We start from the raw sequence: 24,577 nt of genomic DNA on the forward strand, positions 1-24,577 counted from the left end.
CTTTGCATTTTGGTCCCTGTGTTTATTCCACTGAGAATTAAGCCACAGGCAGTTCCAGGAGCTGCTATGAAGGGTGGCGGAAGAACTCCAACTCTCCTTAGATGAAGTCCAGAATACACAGCATAAGTTCTTGGACATCCTGCAACCCACAGGATTCAGCCAGATAGGACTTCTGGTGAACGAAGCCATACTGGAAGAGGCATGAGTCAAATGGCATACAGTGGCAACCTCCTACCCCCAACAGATCTGAGAAATGTGACTTTGTCCTGGCAGAGAAAGGAGAGGGTGTTTTTTTTTTTTTTTTTTTTTTTTTTTTTTTTTTTTTAATTTTCCCACTTCCCTTCAAACTCCCTGGTTGTTTAGGCTGCCACAGAAAGATGTTGGCAGCAATACCCAACAGTCATCACTGATAAGGAGGCCAAACATCTGGACCTGCTGGGCAGGAAGGTGTTTACATCTACTAACCTCCAATTTTGAATACTGAACCATCAAGCTGTGTTGGCTAAGTATGATCTAAATTATTCAGTGTTCCTAGAGACTAATTATCCCAGCACAACAGGGCTTAATTTCAGGCCTTTATCAACGAAGGCAAGCTGTTGATCAGAACTTCATTAGTGTCTGTGGTTGATGCAGCTGACATTGGATCAAGGTCAATGGCAACTGCTATCATGATGCGCCAGGATTCATGGCTCTCCCTTCTGGGTTTCCCAGAGAGGTCCAGAACACTGCAGAAGACTTGCCCTTCAAGACCCTATATGAGAGGGGAAAAAAAGGCCGGGGGGTATATCCATGAGAGGAGGAGAAAGGCAGCCAGGACAGATCCTTTGCTGTAAAGATGACAAAACGAGCTTATAGTGCCTCTAGGCAGACAGGAGAGAATCCTCAAAAGAACCAGCAGGAAAACTTTCTTCTTTGAGTATTTGTCCACATGCCTCCCACTCTGTGCACATGTGACCTTGCGTACAAGATCAGTGTCTTTGAATAGCAGTGTCTTTGGGGCTGCTCCTGCACCTTACAGATATTTGCACCATTAACCTTCATTATTGAACTGATTAGAGGATTGATTCACATTCTGATTAGTAACTGGGAAAGCTGCTGATCAATACTGCGAATGACTGTTAGTGATTACTAGACAGCATTGTATGAATGTATCTGTCTCAATATGGCAAAAGATGAAGGCAGTGGTAGGAAATGAAGAGGACTGATGCAATGAAAAACAAATCATTTTCCTAAAACAAAATGTGAATATTATTAGGAGTTGTTAAATAGCAAGATAGAAAGGATTCTTGTTCATCTCAAAATGCAGAAAAACAGTTTCTTTGGATTCTCTAAGATAAAATGTTTCCTTGAATAAAGCTGTCTGTTGAACTAAAAGAGCAGTACATTAAGTTTTGATCTTGAAAGTGAGACTTTATGCTATCAGCCTCAAAATGTAGCCTCAGTGATAACTTAAGTCACTGTTTCAGGTTTTCCAGAAGCACTACATCAGCTTCCTTCAGGAACTGTATCTTAGTCTTCAACAGGTCCCTGTGACAGAGTCAGGCCAGATGACTGCAAGAGTGTGCTGCTTCTCAAGAGTGTCTCTCAAACATATAGGCCATGAAGCAAGCATCTGGTCTCTTGGGGATAAGGGGATGCCCTGGTCTCACAATCTCAAAGACCAAAAAGCTGAAAGTACGGAGCAATGGAGCTCCGTCATCTCTGTCCTTGTGGAAGCAAATGAAGACATGATCAACTTGAAGCTGTTCTTCAGAAAACTGCAAAACTGTCTTTGCTCCCTTCAGGCAGAGAACCACTGGGAATTTCAATATACAGGTGGTGGTTGTTCAGCACTGCCCTCCAATTAACATGTTTTGGCATCTGTAAGCCTTGAATGTTATAGGCCCATGGGTCACAGAAGTATTGAAAGATGAAGATGAGCTTTCTAAAAAAAATTGCATTTTTTTTTTTCTAACTTCACCTCCAGGTAATGCACAATGAGCAATTTAAACGCTGTACCCTGAATACAGTCCTCCATAAAAAATTAACTTGCAGTTTCACTACTAAATGTTGCAAGTGGGGAGGAAAAAAAGAAAAAATTAAGGAAGAACAAAAGAATCACCACTAACATTACTGCAAGAGGAGTGGTTGAATGTTATACGACTAATCTTCCCAATAGCATTCAGTGGATTTTTCAGAAAGATTGTCTGTTTGCATCTAACTACTATAAAAATATTGAATATTGCACCAGGGACACTTAGATCAAAACATAGCACAACAATATATTCTGTAAGGAGGTATAGAATTTACAAAAACAATTGAATGAGGTTTTTGGAGATACTTGATAGGTTACTGGCTGACACTGCTGTCACTTTCCATGGACATCTGGCTTGATATAGTTAGCAAAAAAAGTGAGGGAAAACACAAGAGAACCAAAAAAAAAAAAAAAATTGGTTAGGGGCATTGCCATTACTTAACTAAAAGACCGATTTTAAATATAAAAGTCATAAATAGAGCCCAGAACAGAATGAGGCTGAAATTTGGCTAATGGGTGCATAATCCTGAGCTGCTTCATCCTCTTCCAGCACTTAAAATGGAGGAGACCGGTTTCTACTCTGAATCTACATTTAAAGGAGTTTGTTGCAGTTCATTGAATTAAAATGGTGAAAAGTAGTAGAAATAAAATCATGCAACACAAAACATCTGAATTCAGATGAACTTTTAAAAGCTGGGCAGGCAGATGAGCATCAGATGAGCATGTCTTTATCACATTCAGATTGGATTAATTGAAACTTCATAATAGGTTATGTACTAAAAAGAAAAAAGTTGATATATCTTGCAGCAGATGCAAGAGGCATGAGTCTAACTAGTTAGTAGACAAAGATTGTAGTATTTTTTTTATTTGCAGTGTTAAACTTTATTTTGGACAATGTGCCTTTTTTATGCTTGGTATAAATATGTTTATGAAGAATATCAATATGTTTTTTCATTTAATTAAATATTTTGGATGTGTATGTGGTTGAAGAAAATCATAAACTTGTTCAGAAAGTTAGTATTGATTGCTGCCAAGGTAAGCCCTAGAGTAGCAAACCATGTTTGTTTTCAGAGGCTGCATTTTTTCCTAGCTTGGTCCTCTTCAACAATTTGCACACCTACCCTGCTGTTCCAGATTTGTCTCCCACCAAAGCAAGGCTGGCTTTCCTTCCTTTAGCATAGTTAAATGTGGACTACAGCACATTCCTTCTTTCCTGTTTCATGGGGTTGATGCTGCCTACCTCTGAGGTTGAGAAGGCTGCTTCAGCCTGTTTCTTACTTTATTGAGGCCCAGTTTAGTTTTCTTCATCAGTCTTGGCTTAATTAATTGGACTCAAAACAATATTAGCAAATCAGTGTGAAGCATATGCTCCTTGCACCTCTGTAAGAATCTTTTTCAGTATGTGTTTGCTATATCTACTTAATATAAAAAATCTGTTATAGGTTGTAGACAGGCAACTTATGACAAAGGAAAACTACTCAGTGAAAATTATTATATTTTTGTTTTCCTGTTCTCCCTGGTCACTCAATAACAGACCTAAATGTAGCAATTCTTCAACAAAAAAACTACAAAAACAGACTCCCAATGTGAAACTGAAGAACTGGAATTAATTTGCAAACTGGATACGCTCAAATTAGGCCTGAATAAAGACTGGGAGTGGTTGGGTCATTACAAAACCTAAACCTAATTTTCCCCCATACTAATTTCCCCCTACTGCTACTCACACGTTCTTGTCAACGCTTTGAAATGGGCCACTATCATTACCACTACAAAAGTTATTTTTCCTCCCTTGGTATCCTGCTGTTAACTGAATTGTCTCATTAGACTGACCTCACACTTCGTAAGGCAACTCCCATCTTTTCATGTATTTATACCTGCTCCTGTATTTTCCACTCCATGCGTCTGATGAAGGGGGTTCTAGCCCACGAAAGCTTATGTCCAAATACATTTGTTGGTCTCTAAGGTGCCCCAGGGACTCCTCATTGTTTTTCCTTCCATCCTGTTTCCCTCCATTTTCCTAAAGGGATTTCTTTTCATGGCAAGCCTCTCCAACATTATAACTTTATTTCGCTGCTTTGAAAGCTTTCAGTTGAGATATAAGTTGTCAGGATTTAATACTGATCTTGACTGACAGTACTTTGCCTCCTGGTGGGTGGAGACTTATTAGTTAGTATAAGGAAACTATTGTATAATGAAGAGGAAATCTCTGAAAGACAGAATTACTCGTAAGTAGTTTTTCTTTTTCGCTCATCTACATCCTTGCCAAGGGATAAGTTATTCTTGATAAAATAGATGCCAAGGAAACTCTCAAATACAAAGAAAGTAAAACTTATCAGTATTTTTTTCCTCATCTCATCTATGGGATGAAGTCTGTATCTATCTAAATAGATGTTCAGGCCATGCAGTTTGGTGAAAGTAAGTAAATGTATCTATTCCAGTAGGGCTTCCACACTTTCCCAAGTCTTGTTGTAGTTGAGTTTTCTTAATCGTATGTAAGGCACGTAAGTAAGTTTGCTATGTATTCATTAAGCCTTATTTTGATCATCTGATCTATTCTCATTTTACCTGTATTTCAATATCACGCTCACCCTCAAACTTGGAGGGTTTATTCCTATTGACAAATCTCCAAGTGTATACAGTAGTTGCCAAAAGTGTGCTTTAAAGAGCAGATAGAATACATAGTCCTTGCCTGAGAGACCTTAGAGTGCAGTTAATAAACAATAGAAAAGACTTGGGCTGAGGAAGATCAATGGTTAGAATAAATAGAGTTCTCTGAACATATTGCCTCCACAAAACTAAAACTTGCTTCTATCTTAAGAATATTTTATGGGCAAATTCATAAATTGAGGGAGAGGACTGACTGTGGGACTTGATTAATGAAGAATTAAAAGAGAGTACTGTAATTAAACCCATGCTGACTGGCATTATGGAACCCTTATCCTGTTAAACTAACTTGATGATCTTTTTTTTAAATGTGATTACAAGCTTGGTTGATAAAGGTAAAAGTGTTGACTTAATATACTTAGACTTCTGTAAGATGTTTGACTGGGTACTGCATGACATTTTGTCTACAAAACTAGAATGATACAAATTTAACATGGCACACAGTAAATAGATTAAAAATTGGCTAACTGATCTCAGTGAAATTGTAAACAGGGAATCGTCATCAAGCAGGCGTGTTTCCAGTGAGCTCTCACATGGATCGGTTCTTGGACCTATGCTATTTAACATTTTTATTAATGATCTAGAAGAAAACATAAAATCCCCCCTGATTAAGTTTGCAAAGGACAGAAAAATTGAGGGGAGGGGGGAGTAGTAAATGATGAAGAGGACAGATCACTGATACAGAGCACTCTGTAAACTGGGTGCAAATAAATATTATGCATTTTAATACAGCTAAATGTAAGTGTATATATCTAGGAACAGAGAGTGTAGGCCATACTGACCATATGAGGGACTCTTTCCTGGGAAGTGGTGACTCTGAAAAAGATATGGTCATGGTGGATAATTAGAACATGAGCTCACAGTGTGATGATGAGAGCGAATGCAATTTTTGGATGCATAAATAGAGGAATCTTGAGTAAGAATAGAGAAGTTATTTTACCTAGGTATTTGACACTGGTGCAACTGCTGCCGGAATACTGTGTCCAGTTCTGGTGTCACCAGTTCAAGAAGACTGTTGATAAATTGGAGGGGATTCAGAGAAGAGCCACAAGAATGATTAAAAATTAAGAAAATATGCCTTATAGTTAGGGACTCAAAGAGCTCAATTTATTTAGTTTAACAAAGAAAAAGATAAGAGGTGACTTGATTACAGTCTAGAAGTTCCTTTCTGGGGAACAAATAGTTGACGATTGGCTCTTCAGTCTTGCAAAGAAAGGTATAACACATCCAGTAGCTGGAAGTTGAAGCCAGAGAAATTCAGACTTGAAATAAGGTGTAAATTTTTAATGGTGAGAGTAATTAACCACTGGAACAATTTACCTAGGTTTGTGGTAGATTCTTCATCACCAACCATTTTTAAATCAAGACTGGATGTTTTTCTAAAAGTTATGCTCTAGGAATTATTTTGGAGAAGTTCTATGGCCTGTGTTACACAGGAGAGCAGACTAGATCAGTGGTTCTCAAACTTTTTTCTTTTTTGCGGACCACTTTCAAATTGCTGAGGGTCTCTGTGGACCATTTAATGATCTTTCCAAATGTTGTTTGTACCATTAGCTAACTATAGTAAAGCACTTTGGGTTTTTTTATATAGCTGTTTTATCCAATCATAATTAATGTTTTTTTGTTCTACAAGTAAAAGCACACAACTCATATTTTAATATCAGTAGTATTACCTTTCTAATGTGATGGATGTGCCCTCTCGCCCCTGTCGTGGCAGTCCCTGAGCTGGGGCTGGGAATGAAGTGTGGGGGGGTCTCCCCTGCTGTGGCAGCCCCTGAACTGGGGCTGGGAAGGAGGCCCGTCTCTTCCCAGCAGCCGCAGCCCTGGAGCTGGGGAAAGTCGCCTCTTTCTCTGGTCGCCGCAGCCCTGCACATCCCAAATTCCCCCTACACCCTCTTCTCACCCCACTGCCCCCTTCCACTTACTCCCTATTCTCCCCTTCCCCCCAAGGCCACCACCTCACCTTACATATGTGTCTTGTTCAGGCACCTAATTAGTGGAGCTACACCTGCGTGGCTCCACTAATTTAGGTGGGTGGCCCCTCCATTCTCTTGTGTGCAGCCACCCAGGCGCGCATCTTAGAGAGAACTATCCGCGAACCACCTGAATGGAGCTCGCGGACCACGGTTTGAGAACCTCTGGACTAGATGATCACAACCCCTTCTGGTTTGGAATCTGTGTTTTTTTTAAACAGTTGGGGATCTGTTAGATTTGGTGGTGGGGAAAAATGGTATACTCGTAACCTCAATGAATGGTAAATAACTTATAGTAGTCTACTCCATTTTGAATAATGATGTATAATGAATAATGCATCGTGTGTACCAAGTATAAATTTTATTAATTTTGTTAGTACTTGCAGTTCAAATTCTATTTTTTTTTTTTTTGTTTTTTTGTTTTTAGCTGGTTCAAGCAGTGCCATCGGAGCTCAGGAAAGTACTGCCCAACTGTTGGTGTCAGATCCCAACCTCATTCATGTTTTAGTGAAATTTCTTTCAGGCACTAATCCTCATGGAACAAATCAACACAGTCAACAGGTAATACTGCTAATTACAAAAACAGAAGTAACTCAGAATTATAGGTAATTATTTTACCTAGTGTTGTAAACCTCATGTCCATGGCTTGCACCATCATCACTTGTATGGTGTTAGATGATTGTGATAATTTTTTCTGTGTAATTATTGTTCTTCTTCAAGTATATGGCCCTATGAGTGCTCTACCATAGGCTGTATGTATGCTTGTGCAGTTTCGATCAGAGCCTGCAAAGTTGTGTCTGTTAGCCCTTGTCTGAGCAGAGCAGTGCCAAGTGCTCTAAATGAGGGTATATAGGGAGGCATGAGTATATGCCCCTAGGGGATGCAAGGGTAGACTTCTAGGCCACCCCAAACAACATGAAATGTTGCCTGTTCTGCTCCAAGGGAGGCTAAAGCCACAATTATCAGGGGGATGCCTGATAACACCAAGGCCCAATATCCTTCTTTATGCTTTCCCACCTATTCTGTTAATCCTTAAGACCCTTTTCAGGCTGTGCTGAGAAGGAGCAAGAGCTATGCTCATAGCACCTGTTTGGCCGAGACAGGTGTGGTAACCCCAAACCTCATCCATGTCTTGGAGTTAATGCCCTCTAGCTTGCCTTTCACAAAGGACCTATTGACACAGAACTCAGGGACCATCATCCATTCACCCCCCCCCCACACACCTCCCGAATCTGAGAGCATGGCTCCTAAATCACTCTCAGGCATGAAGCTGGTCTTTTCAGATAGATTTCAATGAGTTTTGTTATCCAGTGGAAAGTCCACTACTCACAAGACTTGCCTCCAAAAATGGTAATGCTCCAATTCTGGTGTCCTTCTCAAGCCTTGGAAGTTCTGCTTTCCAAGATCCTGGACTACTACCTATTAGAGTACATCTGGCTGTCATCACAGCCTTCTACTCACCCATCCAAGGCTTCAGTCTTTTCCTATCCTTCAGCAATCAGATTTCTTAGAACTTGTTCTCTCTTGTTTGACACCTGGCCCCCCAGTGGGACCTCAACCTTGTTTTAAATACCTAATAGAAAACAATGGCAACCTGCTCCCTCTTCCACCTCTCCCTGAACATTTTGTTCCTAATCGCCATCACCTTAGGAAGGAGAATGGGGGAGCTGGGCTGATGCAGCATACATCACCTTCTACAAAAACAAGGTTATGCTACATCCCCATCCTCACTTCCTTCCAAAGGTCTCCCAGAGCATAACATGAACCAGGAAATTCACCTACCAGTTTTCTACCCAAAACCTCATTTCTTCAGAGATCAATCAAGCCTTCATTCACTGGATGTCCGAAAGGCCCCTGCATTCTGTCTGGACAAGACTAAATCATTCCAGGTCTCTCTCAGGCTATTTGTATCAGTTATAGATGGGATGAAGAGCCACCCAGTTTTCACATAAAGGCAAAGTGGGGTTGCATCTTGACCTGCTGTGAAAATATGGGGGTGCAGCCTTCTCGCTGAGTAATAGCACATTCCATTAGAGCTGAGTCCACATTTGTAGCTCTACTGAAGAACAATCCCGTAACAGAACTCTTCTGGATTGTTTTAGTCTTCTCTCCATATCTTAGCCAAACATTACACTATCTAACGTGTTTCCAGAGATGACCCTGCCTTTGGTGATGCAGTCCGTCCAGTTGTCCTGAACTTACTTCATCAGCAGCTATTTTCTCACTGAGTTACAGCTTGGGAGTCTCTTTTGGTGGCGTACCTATAGGGACATATACTTGAAGAGGGTGAGGGTACTTATCTTACCGTAACTTGAGTTCTCTAAGATGTTTTGTCTCTGTAGGTGCTCCTTCTTCTCCTTTCCTTTGGAGTTCTGCTTCATGGTTAAGAAGGAACTGAGTGGTGGTGGGCTTGCATTTCCCTATATGCCCTCATTCAGAGCATGAGGCACCAGCACACAAACACTACTTTGCAGTCTTCAATCAGGAGCGTGTGGCACTCACACATCCTATGGTTGAGCACCTACAGGGACAAATATCTCTAAACTCATAAGAACATGAGACCATCCATGCTGGGTCAAACCAGTGGTCCATCTAGCCCAGTATCCTGTCTTCTGACAGTGGCTGGTTCCAGATGCTTCAGAGGGAGTGAACAGAAGAGGGCAATTTATCGAGTGGTCCATCCCTAGTCCAAGCTTCTGGCAGTTAGAGGTTTAGGGATACCCAGAGCATAGGGTAGCATCTCTAACCACCTTGGCTAATAGCCATTGATGGACCTATCCTCCATGAACTTATCTAATTCTTTTCTTGAAACCTGATATACTTTTGGCCTTTGCAACGTCCTCTGGCAACAAGTTCCACTGGCTGATTGTGCATTGTGTGGAAAAAGTACTTCCTGAAGTTTTGTGTTAAACCTGCTGCCTCTTAATTTTATTGGGTGGTCCCTGGTTTGTGTGTATGTAAAGGGGTACATAACACGTCCTTATTCACTTTTTCCACGCTTTTCATGATGCTACAGACCTCTACCATGGCCACCCCCTTACTCATCTCTTTTCAAACTGAACAATGCCAGTCTTTTTCATCTCTCCTCTTATGGAAGCTGGCTTTTTTGCATAATTTTGTTGCCCTTCTCTGTACTGTTTTTTTTTTTTTTTAAATTCTAATACATCTCTTTTGAGCTGGGGTGACCAGAACTGCACACAATATTCAAGTTGTGGTAGTACCATGGATTCATATCGTGGCAGCATGAAACCTTCTGTTGTCTTATCTATCCCTTTCCTATTGGTTCCTAACATTGTTAGCTTTTTGGACTGTCACTGCATATGGAACAGATGTTTTCAGAGAACTATTCATGGTTGTTCCAAGATCTTTCTTGAGTTTTAGCAGTTAATTTAGACCCCATCATTTTAGATGTATAGTTACGAATTTGTTTTTCAATCTGCATTACTTTGCACTTATCAACATTGAATTTCATCTGCCATTTGCTTGCCCGGTGAGCCAGTTTTGTGAGGTCCCTTTGTAACTCTTCACAGTCAGCTTTCAACTTAACTATCTTGAGTAATTTTGTGTCATCTGCAAACTTTGCACCTCACTGTTTATCGCTGTTTCCAGATCATTTATGAATAAATTGAACAGCACCGGTCCTGGTACAGATCTTTGGGGGACCTCAGTATTTACCTCTTTCCACTGTGAAAATTGACCATTTATTCCTTCCCTTTGTTACCTATGTTTTAACCAGTTACTGATCCATGTGTGGACCTTCCCTCTTATCCTATGCCTTTGCCTTTTGTCAAACCTGTTAAAGCTTTTTGTTGTTGGTTTTTTTTTGTTTTCTTTTTTTAAAGTCCAAGTATACTATATCCACGGGGTCACCCGTGTCCACATGTTTGTTTGACTTTTCAAAGAATCTAGCAGATTGGCAAGTCATGGTTTCCCTTTACAAGAACTGCATTGATTCTTCTCCAACATATGTTCATTGATGTGTCTGATAATTCCTTTCTTTACTATAGTTTCAACCAAATTGCCTCGTACTGAAGTTAGGCTTACCAGCCTGTAATTGCCAGGATTGCCTCTGGAGCCTTTTTAAAAAAGTGGTGTTACATTAGTGAGCCTTTGTCATCTGGTGTAGAGGCTGATTTAAACGAAAGGTTACATACCACAGTTAGTATTTCTGCAATTTCATATTTTAGTTCCTTCAGAATTCTTGGGAGAATACCATCTGGTCCTGGCGACTTATTACTGTTTAATTTATCCCCAAACTTCCTCTGTTAACATCACTCCAGGACAGTTCCTCAAATTTGTCACCTAAAAAGAATGGCTCAGGTGTGGAAATCTCCCTCACGTCCTCTGCGGTGAAAACCAATCCAAAGAGTTTAAGTTCTCTGCAATGGCCTTGTCTTTTTTAAGTGCTCCTCTATCACCTTGATCATCCAGTAGCCCCACTAATTGTTTGGTAGGCTTCTTGCTTCTGATGTACTTAGAAAAATTCTGACTGTTTGTTTGTTTTTGTATCTGTATATGCTAGTTGCTCTTCATATTATTTTTTGGCCTTCCTAATTATACTTTTACACCTGACTTGCCAGAGTTTATGCTTTCTTCTCAAGTTATTGGTAAGGTAAGTAACCTTTCCTTTGTTCATGCTGCTAGTTTCTTTATTTAATAGCATAATTCATGGATATGTTTTTTTTTTCTTTTCTGAACTATTTTGGAGCATTATGGTAGAATCAAACACTACACAGTATACTAATGACTTGATATGCCATGTGAGGGATTTCCTACTAGCAATTTTGTTTTCAGATACAGTAAAATAATGCAAGTAAACCCCTTTAACTGAAATCAAATTGGTTAGGAGAAGAACTGTTAATGAACCATTTTAAAATTATGTAATTAAGTATGCATCAAGTGAGGAAATATGAAAATTAAGATTCTCATATTGTTAACCAGCCTATATTACATATGTATTTACTGACTACTTCTAATGTATATGTTTCTATGTGAAACTTAGTTCAGATTAATGGGTTTCATGTTGGATAAGCTACATTACTCATTAAAGATTAGAAATTTTCTTAAAAAGGTAACTTTTGAGGGGAATAATCTATTGGTTTTCATCCAAGAACTGAACTTTTGTGGTGTTACTACCCAGCGCTGGTGGTAGAATTCAAATAAGAAAAGTTAAGACTTGTATCCACCCAATGGAAATTCCACAGAAATTATTCCGGAATGCAAACTTAGTTTACATAATGCTTTTCTTATAAAACATTTTACAGTAATTGTATTTCAAACAAAAGCTTCCTCGTAGCATAAACAACTTTTAAAATCTCTCTTTTCAGGTTGGGCCAACAGCTACACAAGCTATGCAAGAATTTCTTACTCGATTACAAGTGCACCTTTCTTCAACTTGTCCTCAGATGTTCAGTGAATTTTTATTAAAGTTAATACATATACTTTCAACAGAGAGGTAAAGATTGAGTTTTATTTTTAATACCCAAGTTAATTTTTTTTACTTCCAGAAATAGCTTTAGGCTCTGTCTATACTACAAATAAATGTTTCTGTAACTAGGATGTGACACTTTCATGTTCACCCAATTGCAACACAGTGTGTGTGAATCATGGCTGAAAAGATTTTGCACCTCTACACATACTATACTGTCTACCCATATTTAAATGAGTTAATTTTGGGGAATTCGTAGCAGTACCTATGTGGTACCTCCTTCAGGGGTTAGAATGCCTGGAGCTACATGCCCACAAATTTGCATTGGCAGCAAGTAGAACAGTGCACTCAGGATTCTCCACAAGTCCTTGCATGAGGGACTGCAAATAGGAAGACTATATTGAGTGTTAGATGATTGGATAACATCTCATCCTCCTGGACTTGATTGGGGAACTTGTTCTTTGTTGGAGCAACATCTAATGTGATGCTGATTTGGGAGGCCCTCTAATATTTTCATTAGCCAGAGGAAGGTCTGATCGGGGACTCTATTCTAAGGGGATAAAACAATCTGGAGTGTGGCATGAGGAGTGGGTTAAGAGGATTGCTGGTAGATTCTGAAAGTATTTCACCTGGATTGGTAAAGGAGGCTAGAGTGGGATTTACGAAGCATGGTGACATATAATATCCTTTCCATCAGCTGCAGCTACTTGTCCTTCAAAAAATATTATTAAACATACGTGTTTTAAGGTCTTCAGCCTTACCAATAGAAATTAACAATATACTTAATTCTCATATCTCTAAAAATGTTTTCAAATAGTCCATATATAAATGAATGCTAAACACTCCCTATCTTCCCCAGTAATCATTGAAAAAAATTTAGAAAGAAAACCTTACTGTAATGGTTATTTTTAAATATAGTTAATTGTAGAATAGATCTCATCACCAAATAACAATATTTGTTGTTTAACCTGGTAACTAATTTCTTTCCAATATATTTGTTTTTTAGCCCACAGAGGAAAGATCATATTGACTTTATTCAGGTCAAAAATATAATCAGTTGATCAGAGTGGAAAATTAAGTAGTAACTTGCTATGGCCAAGCTGTAAAAGGTTGAATTCCTCATTTAATTGTTTAAATTATGTTGTTAAAGGCTTAATTCTTTCCTGCTACTGCAAGTATTTTACTATACATCAGTCTTATGATGCTACTTACTGGGTTGCAAGGATTTGAGAAACCCCCACCCCTATTTTAAAAGGCTAATTTTGACCACCTTCAGGTTTTCTTTGCTTTCCTGCTCTCTCCTTCCTTGTGCGTATGCATCGTTCTCTTTTTGGGGTATGGACACAAAGGAAGACAGAGAATGTAAGAAAAGGAAAAAAAGAACAAGCGCCAGAAGAACTCCAAGGGCTCTTCTTCATACAGGAAGGAGAGAGTGAAAGACAGAGCACTAAGTTCTGTGACAGCACTTCATCCTTTTAGGTGTGTGGGATTCCTTGGTCAGAACATACCATTCAATCAGACGCTATTCCAAACAATCATGGGGACGCCAGAATGCCCAAATGCATGTCATCTTCAAGCAGGGAGTGTCAGTTTCAATGGTGCACAAGAGGTCCTACCACTCTACCTACCTACCTACCTGCTATCTGAACTGTGCCACAGCTTGGTACCTGCTCTCTGGCTTATCCAGTTCTTCAGCAATTTTGCTGCCTTTGTAAGGTCCAAGAGATCTTGTATCTGGATGTCTCTCAAATGGTCCTAGTTTTAGTAAGTCTCACTTTGACTGGCATTCCTTCTGTCCCTCCTTTATATAGACTCCTATCAGCCTCTCTGTCCCAGAAGCAATACCTTTCAGCCTGCTTTTCTTTCAGCTCCTGGAGAAATTTTTGTCTCTTCAGCCTCTGTGTGGTGCTCCTTCATCCTCCTGTAGTTCCACCCACAATATGCATTGGCAGCAGATTTATTATCTCTTGGTCTGATATTAGAGAGCTTCGTCTTCACCCCACCTCTAAGCAGGAAACAGGCTCTCATCTCTCCAAAGACCCACTGCCTAAGCAATTCGGCTGCTTGTTCAGCTTAGCCATGTTCTATCATGTTCTATGCCTAGGCCTGAGGTTTCGCTGCTGGCCCCTGGTAAGCCCTGCTCTTAACGATACTTTTCTGGCTCCTTTCCTACACAGGGCTCACAACAATGGTTCTTTTTCCTGGGCTATGTATACATTATGAGCCAGGAGTGCGATTGTCCTGCTTGTGTACAAACATTCACACTAGCTCTCATTGAGCGAGCGCAAGTATAAATAGCAGTGTGGCTGGGGTAGCACTAGTAGTGACAGCAGAGGCATGGCTGAGCCAAGCTGAATGCATATCTACCATTTTCAGGTGGGGTTGTATTCGCAGATGATGTCGCTCTCCTCTCACGTACCCAACACCGTATATAAGAAAAAACAATTAGACTTAATGTATTCAGCCAGCAAATTGGACTGAAAATTAACTGCAATAAGACAGATATCATGACCTTTAATATTGCCTCACCATCACCTGTACGGATAGAAGATTATGTTCTCACCAGTGTAGAAACATTCACATACTTGAGCAGCACAATCAACCAGGATGGTGGAACAAGCCAGGACATCCGGAACAAAATCAATAAAGCCAGGAACACCTTCAGGAGCTTAAAAACAATCTGGAAATCATCAAAATACAACACCAACACCAAAACCAAACTAAAGATTTATCAGGACTGCGTATTTTCAACACTGTTTTTTAGTGCAGAATCCTGGGAAATGAGAAAATATGACGTATCCAAACTGTCTTTATTCCATACAACCTGCCTCAGAAAAATCCTCTATCTTTTGGCCCAAAACAATCTCAAACCAAGATATTTTGACACAGTGGAGCCAAGAGGATCTGAGCACCAATCATTGCCAGGAGGCACTGGAGACGGATCGGTCATGTGCTTTGGATGGAAACTGATTCCATCACCAGAGTAGCAACAAGATGGATACCTGAAGGCAAGTGAAAACAAGGTCGCCTGAAAACGACATGGTGAAGAGCTGTGGAAGCCGAGCTGAAAAACCTGGGGCTCAGCTGGGGAACCATTGAAAGACTTGCCAGAAATAGACGGGAGTGGAGGAGCTTCATCATGGCTCTAAATGCCAGAGGTAATAGGAACATGATGATGATGATTTATATTCAGAATGGCTCAGCTGTGCTTCCTCTGCTGCTACCAGTGCCACCACGGCTACACTGTTTATACACAAGCAGAGGAATCACACCACAGGCTTGTAGTGTAGAGGTAGCCTTAGTTAAGCTCAGCTGGAAGCCTTTATAAACAGCTTTGACGTCTGTGCTCCCTCAGGCTTCCTTTCAAGATTTGGGTGCACAGATGGCTCAGGGTGTAAGCATAAAATTTGAAATCTCTCCTCACTTTCTAGCTACAGAGGTTCAAACCTCAGCCCAGTCTCGCTCAGTGTCGAAGTTAAACTGAAAGTCTTGCAGTTCACTGTGTCTGGGTCTCTCGGATGACATGTAAAACTAAGGACCTGGCTTTAAATTTAGTGTGCACCTACACAGCCCCTGGGGTGTGATTTGCAGCTTGGGTAGATGTACCCACACTAGCTTTAATCTAGGTAGCTCACTAACGACAGAAACTTAAAGCTGCTGTGGCACAGGCTGAACAAGCACGTGTACACCCAGTGGGGTCAGGCAGGCTTGTGAAGCCTGCACTGAAGCTCGCTCTGCCATATCTTAACTTCTGTTTTTAGCAAACTAGTAAGATTAAAGCTAGTGCAGGTATATGTACATAAGCTGCAAATCACATGCTGGGCTGCAGTGCAGACATGCGTAGTGTTGCTTAGGTACGTATTCTTTTGCAATAGCTCTGTGGTCTTAGCCTCCCTTCGCTAACCTGTAATCTGCAGGAACTACAGCTTCTGTTTTTCTCTGGATGGGGTTAATCTCTTCTACCTCCTGAGTGATTTTTTTTTTCCCCTTAATTTTCCCCACTGTTGGCTAGGGAGCTCAGGCTTTCTATTGGTTCATTAGAAACTTCGCTTTTGTCTCAGTCCTGCAAGGTTTACTTCTAAATTCCTTTGTACTGCACTATCCCTCTCTCAGCGAAGAGATTTCTGCAGTGCTCTCAGTGGCCTGCCTGCCAAAGTACTCCCATTTTAGCTTCTGTGTTAGGGGTTTCCCTTGTTTCAACACCATGGAGACCTCTCAGGGCCCCTTAACTCTCTTGGTACTTTTCAATGCCGGCTGGTCTAGCCTCTGAACAAAGATCCTGGTCTTGCATATTCCAGTTTCTTTCTACCCTCTGCTGCCAAGTTCAGTTCAGTTTTAGAAGTGCTCTCATCCCTCTGCACCTACTAGAACCTGCTACTGTTTGTCAATGGGAATATGATATTGAAGAGAGATCATAAATGAACCACCTTCCTATTCAGAACCACTGGATTCTGTAAACTCTCAATTGCTGGCCACCTTCAGGGTTGGGTTTCTACAGTCAGAATCTGGGGTGCATAGTTTTGGGAGGGCACCTAAACTTCTGTACCAGTAATGGGGTACTCTTGTTGACCCTAAACCTCTTTCAGTATTTTCCAGGGCAAATCTAGAGAATTGGAGACCTATATATATCACTTTTATTTGTGATGCATCTTTTCTACTAACTATGGAAAATATCTGTACAGGACTTTGCATTTTCACTGTGACTTGGAGGCTCAGCGAGAACTCTTCTAATGTTAGTTAGGCATCACAATGAGACTGTGAGCGAGGAAAGTATTGGCTCCATTTTGCAGATGAGGAGGTGGTGTGCTGGGAACTAAGAAGTGGTGTGACTGCAAGATTTGTTTCTTCTTTGAGTACATGTTTCTGTGGGTGCACCATTGCAGGGTGTGTGCACACCTGTGCACTTGCGACTGGACATTGTGTATAGCAGTGTCTGTGGACCCGCACTTGCGTAGAGCAGTGCCTCATGCTCCCAGGTGAGGGCCTAAAAGAGGCATGGGCCCACCACCGCTCCAGTTCCTTCTCAGCTGCCTGTGGCTTGAGATGGGCCATATCACGTTGGCAGCTCATAGGCATCCTGTGATCAACCAATACTCCGAGGTCCTTCTCCGCCTCTGTTACTTCCAACTGATGAGTTCCCAGCTTATAACAAAAATTATTGTTGTAAATCCCTAAATGCATGACCTTGCACTTTTCACTATTAAATTTCATCCTATTACAATTACTCCAGTTTACGAGGTCATCCAGATCTTCCTGTATGATACCCCAGTCCTTCTCTGTATTGGTAATACCTCCCAGCTTTGTGTCATCCACAAACTTTATTAGTACATTCCCGCTTTTTGTGCCACGGTCAGTAATAAAAAGATTAAATAAGACTGGTCCAAAAACCGATCCCTGAGGAACTCCACTAGTAACCTCCTTCCCGCCTGACAGTTCACCTTTCAGTATGACCCATTGTAGTCTCCCCTTTAACCAATTCCTTATCCACCTTTCAATTTTCATATAGATCCCCTTTCATATAGATCCACCTTTCAATTTTCATATGGATCAATTTATATAATCATTCCCCATGTGGAACCGTATCAAATGCCTTACTGAAATCAAGGTAAATTAAATCCACTGCGTTTCCTTTGTCCAAAAAATCTGTCACCATCTCAAAGAAGATCAGGTTGGTTTGGCATGATCTACCTTTTGTAAAACCATGTTGTATTTTGTCCCAGTTACCATTGACCTCAATGTCCTTAACTACTTTCTCCTTCAGCGTTTTTTGTTTTTTTTTAAAACCTTGCATGCTACAGTTGTCAAACTAACAGGCCTGTATTTACCCAGATCACCTTTTTTTCATTTCTTAAAAACAGGAACTATGTTAGCAATTCTCCAGTCATACAGTACAACCCCTGAGTTTACAGATTCATTAAACATTCTTGCTAATGGGCTTGCAATTTCATGTGCCAGTTCCTTTAATGTTCTTGGATGAAGATTATCTGGGCCCCCCAATTTAGTCCCATTAAGCTGTTTGAGTTTGGCTTCTACCTCGGATGTGGCAATATCTACCTCCATATCCTCATTCCCATTTGTCAACCTACCATTATGCCTAAGCTCCTCATTAGCCTCATTAAAGACTGAGGCAAAATATTTGTTTAGATATTGGGCCATGCCTAGATTATCCTTAACCGCCACTCTGTCCTCAGTGTTTAGCGGTCCCACTTCTTCTTTCTTTGTTTTCTTCTTATTTATATGGTTATAGAACCTTTTACTGTTGGTTTTAATTCCCTTTGCAAGGTCCAACTCTACATGGCTTTTGGCCTTTCTCACTTTATCCCTATATGTTCTGACTTCATTAAGGTAGCTTTGCTTGCTGATCCCTCCCATCTTCCACTCCTTGTAGGCTTTCTGCCTTTTCTTAATGACCTCTCTGAGATGCTTGCTCATCCAGCTTGGTCTACAACTCCTGCCTCTGAATTTTTTCCCCTTTTTTGGGATGCAGGCTTCTGATCGTTTCTGCAACTTTGACTTAAAGTAATTCTAGGCCTCCTCCGCCTTTAGATCCACAAGTTCTTCAGTCCAATCCACTTCCCTAACTAATTTCCTTCATTTTTTAAAGTTGGCCCTTTTGAAATCAAAAACCCTAGTCACAGATCTATTTTTGTTTATTCTTCCATTTAGTTTCAACTGGCTCACGATCGCCCGAACCAAGGTTGTCCCCTACAACCATGTCTTCTAGGAAGTCCTCACTACTCACCAAAACCAAATCTAAAATGGCGTCCCCTCTTGTTGGTTCAGCAACTACTTGGTGAAGGAATCCATCAGCTATCTCATCCAGGAAAATCTGAGCCCTATTATTACTAGCACTTGTCCTCCAATCTATATCTAGGAAGTTAGTCTCCCATGATCACACAGTTCCCATTAGTATTTACTTCATTAAAAACATTAAAAAGGTCTCTATCCATATCCAAATCAGATCCCAGCGGTCTATAGCACACCCCAAGCACTATCCCAGGGGAGGCTCTAGTAGCTTTCTTCCCGAATGTGATTTTTACCCAGACTCTGTCTTATCCATTCCATCACTTCTTATTTCTTTAGTCTACCTCATCATTGATATACAATGCAACTCCACCACCTTTGCCTTTATTTCTGTCTTTCCTAAACAGCACGTATTCTTCAGTACCTGTACTCCAGCCATGACTACTATTCCACCATGTTTCTGTTATCCCTATAATATCTGGTTTCACTTCCTGCACCAGTAGCTCTAGTTCCTCCATTTTGTTACCTAGGCTTCTCGCATTAGTGTACAAACATCATAATTTTCGCTGTTTGGCTTCTGAGGTTGCTGCTGCTTAGAGCCATTGCCTGTCCTTTTAATCTACCTCTGTAGGATAGGAGAAGAGACTTTGAAAAAGGGAAAATTACTTTCTGGTAACTTTATTTGTTTCCTCTGCATCCTGCCTTTCTTCTCAGTGGTTGGTGTGCTGCCTCTTGCTTCCTATTTCTCTTGTATTCAGTTACTTTCTGTACAGTTCTGGTAGTTCTGTAATTGGGACGGGCAGGTCCTGACTAGGGTTTATATAATTGGGGGTGAGCTTTTTCAATTCTGCTTCCTCATTTCCCAGTAGATGGCACCATAATATTGTCTGTCCCTTAATCATAGGCTGGAAGTAGAGAAGACTTCAACAAGCAAAAATAATTTTACCTTGGATGATATCTGCAATTTAAATTATTAGAATGCTGAATAGTAACATTTAAGTACATTCATGATGAGAAATAAATGTTTGTATTGGCATAATCATTCCAACTTTAATTCACTTTGTTTCTATATTACAGCATATTACTGTATGCATGCCACATTTGACTTAGGTTGAGCAACACACAACCTCAGAGTTGAAATAAAATAGCTTTTGAAAAAGGATTTGATTCTTCCTCTGATATTAAAGCCTCCTTTAAGTGTGTCTTAAATATTTTCCAACAAGTAGGATTTAAATCTCCCAAAACACAGGAAAAAGCACCAAAATGGGTTCAGATATTTAATATTGTTTTCAATATACCTTCAAATACTATTATCGTTCATCAACGCAGTAGACTGATTATGAAGGAAGCATTACTTTTATTTTTAATTCTCTTCTCTTTCAAACTAAAACCTAACTCTGTCTTCTAAATTGCACTCTTAAGACTGTGTACTGAAACACTAATTCACTTTGCATTCTGTAACGTTGAAAATTACAGAAAGATTCAATTCTAAATCAGTAGCAGATTGCTTGTTTTGAAATTTAATTTTATCTTTCAGCTAAATCAGACTTTTAAATAATTCAGTACACATTGGTAAAACTTCAAAAGTAGCACCAAACATCCATTTTTCAGACCTCCAGTAGGAATACGGTCTAAATTAGAATCTATTTTGCTTGTGGCTTATTGGCCTGCAAATACTTACTCTGACCTGTTTGTGACAGTCATCAGTGGAATTATTTGATACTTCTTTCCTGTGATGTTGATGCGTAACTACCCAGCCAAACCATTAAGGATTAAAAACCCAGAAAATTTGATGATGGGGAGTAAAGAATCCCTTTTTGCCAGAAAACAAGTGGAAATTCACCAATGGTGGTAAAAGATTGCAGGGCTTTCCCCCATACAAAAACTTTCTGCAAGTTTACAAAATTTCCCACTCAGTAATTTTATCAAAATTGTTGATGCCTGCATTTCAAAAATATCTCTAAAGTAACTGCATGGCCAAAGAAACAGTAGTTCCCAGACTCTTTCAATGGGAGGTGTTTACGTTCCTGATGATACCAGCACAGTGGTAAAAGGGAGACTTCCCAGAAACGGCATGTAGTGCCCATGTGATTATAAAAATTATGAAAAATAAATGCCTATCCCCTCTGTCAGAGGAACAGAAAACTAATTACTGTGTGCTATCAGCATACTTTTTTTTTGAAAATTGCTAGGTTTTCAGAGTATATTGGTTAGTAAAATACAGTGAGTCCTTTGAAGAGGACTACCTTTTTAAAGATTATAAATCGTTGTCACCTGTCAGTTAAATATATTTTGTTTGATTCTCTCTCTTAGGGGTGCTTTCCAAACAGGCCAGGGACCTCTGGATGCACAAGTGAAGCTCTTGGAATTTACCCTGGAACAGAATTTTGAAGTAGTATCAGTTAGCACCATTTCTGCAGTAATTGAGTCTATCACCTTTTTGGTGCACCATTACATTACATGCTCAGACAAAGTGATGTCTCGCAGTGGGTCAGACAGTTCAGTGGGTGCTCGAGCATGTTTTGGAGGGCTCTTTGCCAATATTATCCGCCCAGGTGATGCCAAAGCAGTTTGTGGAGAAATGACAAGGGATCAACTCATGTTTGATTTGTTAAAGCTGGTTAATATCTTAGTGCAGCTGCCACTTTCAAGTAACCGAGAATATAGTGCTCGGGTTCCAGTGGCTAGCAGTACTACAGACAGTGTTTCTGATGAAGAAAAAGTTTCAGGAGGCAAAGATGGCAACGGAAACAGCTCTAATACTCAAGGATCAACTGCATATGTGGCAGACTTGGTGTTAGCCAACCAACAAATTATGAGCCAGATTTTGTCTGCTCTGGGCCAGTGTAACAGCAGTGCTATGGCAATGATAATCGGTATGTATTTGCAAGTAGATGGTATTCATTTAAATAAAAAGCAAGGAACGTCTCTTTCAGGATGTAAAGACTTAATTCATTTTCTCCCCATAAGAGAAAAATATAATAGTGTACAGATAAAAGAAGGGAGAGAGTAATATCCAACCCGTACTTTATTGTGGAGATTTCAATCTAACTCTTTGGAAGTTGCTTAAAATAATTTTTTAATAGAGTAGATCAACCTGAATTATGAACAATTGAAACAGCATTATTTCTTGATTTCATCACTGCTTCCAAAAGGTAGAGGGCCATATTGTGGCTTTGGCCCTTGCACAGAGCATAAGAACTATCCCACCTGTCTCATTTCTGTTAGTCTCAGTGAATGCTAACTGTGTATTCTGACTACCGAGTATATGCAGAGGTCAGATCATTTTCTAGGAGGTTTATCCCTATTATAAATAGGTAAGCAAGCTAAGTAGTATTGTGACAGCAGAGCTGCCATTTAGCCAGGGAATAAATTCAGAACTTTTGTGTAACACATACATCTGCACCAGACATACAGTGAATATTCTATAATGTACATTGATATTGCCCTCTGAAAAGAATCCTAAATACATTTTAGTTGCTTTTGGCTAGAAGGAGCCAGCTGTGACCCTTGAACTTCCTGTCCCATTCCCTTAGTTAATTAACCTCCCCTGTAGGGTCTCACCTAACATTAAAGTAAGCTCTCTTGGCCAGGGATCATTCCTTCCTATTTGTACTATAAAGCGCCTGACACATGTCTGGGCTCTGTAATAATAATTTACACTTCACTGCAAACTTCATTGTTAATTACATGCCAATTCATATTTTGCAATAGTTATGGGAATTCTAATTTAATGGAGACTTAAATAGCATTAGGTTCTGTTAATGCACTAACTGGTAGTGTTTGTCTGCTAAGCCTCATATGCTTGGCCTTAAAATGTGTGTTTCATCTGTTTTTACTAGGTGCAAGTGGTTTGCATCTCACAAAACATGAAAACTTTCATGGTGGATTAGATGCAATATCGGTTGGAGATGGATTGTTCACTATATTGACAACTCTTAGTAAAAAAGCCACTACAGTGCAGGTGATGCTTCAACCAATTCTTACCTACATGGCCTGTGGGTATATGGGAAGACAAGTAAGTTCTCTTAAGTCTATTCAGTTACAGTTTGAAATGTTCTTTTAAGAGAAATTTTACAGTCTTGTATCTGAGACTTCAATCTGCTTTAAATATTTTCTGAATTAATCCTATAAAAAACCTTTTAGATTTCAAAGCCTTTCTAATAAACGTGGAAGTCCTCTCAAATAATAGTTCACTCCATAATTGAGTTACTAAAGTACACGTAATTTTAATGGTGGTTAGTCTCATTAAAATTGTTTCCAAGTAGTTTCACTGCTTTAAGTACGAATTAAATTAGATTAATTTCAAGTGATACATATTTGTAGCGATGATACAGCTATTTCCTTGGATCTTGTTTTCTCCTTCATGGCTCTGCCTCTGTAGACTCCCATTGAAGATGTTGCATGTCCTGAAATGCTTGTAATTGTTAGGGCCATATCCACATGCTGCTTTGGTCTAACATTCTGGAGTAGAGACTCTAAAATTTCCACTGTTGACTATTTCTCTTTCTGCTAGCCTGAATTATGAGGAACTCAACATTTTCCCTGCATGGGGTTGGCACAGGGCCTTTTTGATTACAGTTAATGCTGGTGATGTAAAGAGTTAAATTTTATTCACCAAAGAATAGACACATGCCAATCCTATAACTGCTGGATTTATCCATATTCAAGTCAAAAGTGGATGGAATCCATATCAAGCTTCTGGCTTTCAAATGCTGGCAGTGAGAGATTTCTCTCATCCCAGCCTCTTTCCTGTGCAGTAGGAGCTCTAGTCCTCTTTTATTTTTTCCCCTTTGGTACATCTGCTTGTTTTCTGTCTGCAATACCCAAGTTCCTGAGGTATTTCAGACTGGAGATTGCAGACCTAGCAGTTCTCCACAGCGGGGTGGCGGGGCAGAGTGTGCATGGGTATATTCACGCATCACCTCAAAGCACTTCGCAGCTTTGCCCATGTGGACCTCCACTTTACCAAAGTGTCAGGAGCACTAAAGTGGTATGTCTTAGCCCAGGGGTTCTCAAACTGGGGGTCGGGACCTTTCAGGGCGTTGCAAGGTTATTATATGGGGGGTCGTGAGCAGTCAGCCTCCACTCCAAACCCCACTTTGCCTCCAGCATTTTTAATGGTGTTTATAAATTAAAAACACTTGTTTATATATTTAAGGGGGGGGTCACACTCAGAGGCTTGCTGTGTGAAAGGGGTCACCAGTATAACAGTTTGAGAACCATTGTCTTAGCCTAATTGCTGATCTGGAGTCTTACAAGGCTGCCTGTCCCTTTATGAGTGTGGCCCTGCTAGTATTTTTGTCATCCCAGGCTTTTTTTGCTCCGCTCTTTTGAGCCTAGCTTGTCCATTTGTGACCAGATCTCGGAGATGTCCTATGTAACTGGTTCCCTTCCAGTGAAACATGGGGTGGGCCACACCAGCTTCTCAGGGACTGCATCCTTCCCCTATATAATGAACTCAAACCTATTTAGCTCTCTGTGGGATCAGGCTTTCTCCATCAGGGCACTGGTCATGGTGTCCAGATCTTCTTCATTTCCTTGTTTTCTAATCAGACTTTTAGGTATTCATGTATCTGAATAATGTTCTGGCTTTCAGGCATTAGCCTTTCACCTGGGCTGAGGTGCTCATCAACATTCACCTCCAAAGCGTCTCCTCTTTAATAGATCTTCCTTGGAATCCCCTTTCTCCCTGTTGGAAACAGATTCCCCACTGCACAGGCTGAAGCATTACAGAATATACAAGAACAGATA

At 40.2% G+C, this 24,577-nt stretch overlaps 1 protein-coding gene across 1 annotated transcript in view; it reads left to right on the forward strand.

Annotated features, from left to right (window-relative positions):
- Positions 1-24,577, forward strand: part of BIRC6 (baculoviral IAP repeat containing 6) — a 342,876-nt gene that overhangs the window by 144,979 nt on the left and 173,320 nt on the right. Inside the window, 4 exon segments of the mRNA XM_038394017.2 lie at positions 7,079-7,212; positions 11,979-12,106; positions 21,137-21,699; positions 22,666-22,841. Coding sequence (XP_038249945.2) covers positions 7,079-7,212; positions 11,979-12,106; positions 21,137-21,699; positions 22,666-22,841 — 1,001 coding nt within the window.

The sequence above is a fragment of the Dermochelys coriacea genome, chromosome 3, assembly GCF_009764565.3.
Source record: "Dermochelys coriacea isolate rDerCor1 chromosome 3, rDerCor1.pri.v4, whole genome shotgun sequence".
Taxonomy (NCBI): domain Eukaryota; kingdom Metazoa; phylum Chordata; order Testudines; family Dermochelyidae; genus Dermochelys; species Dermochelys coriacea.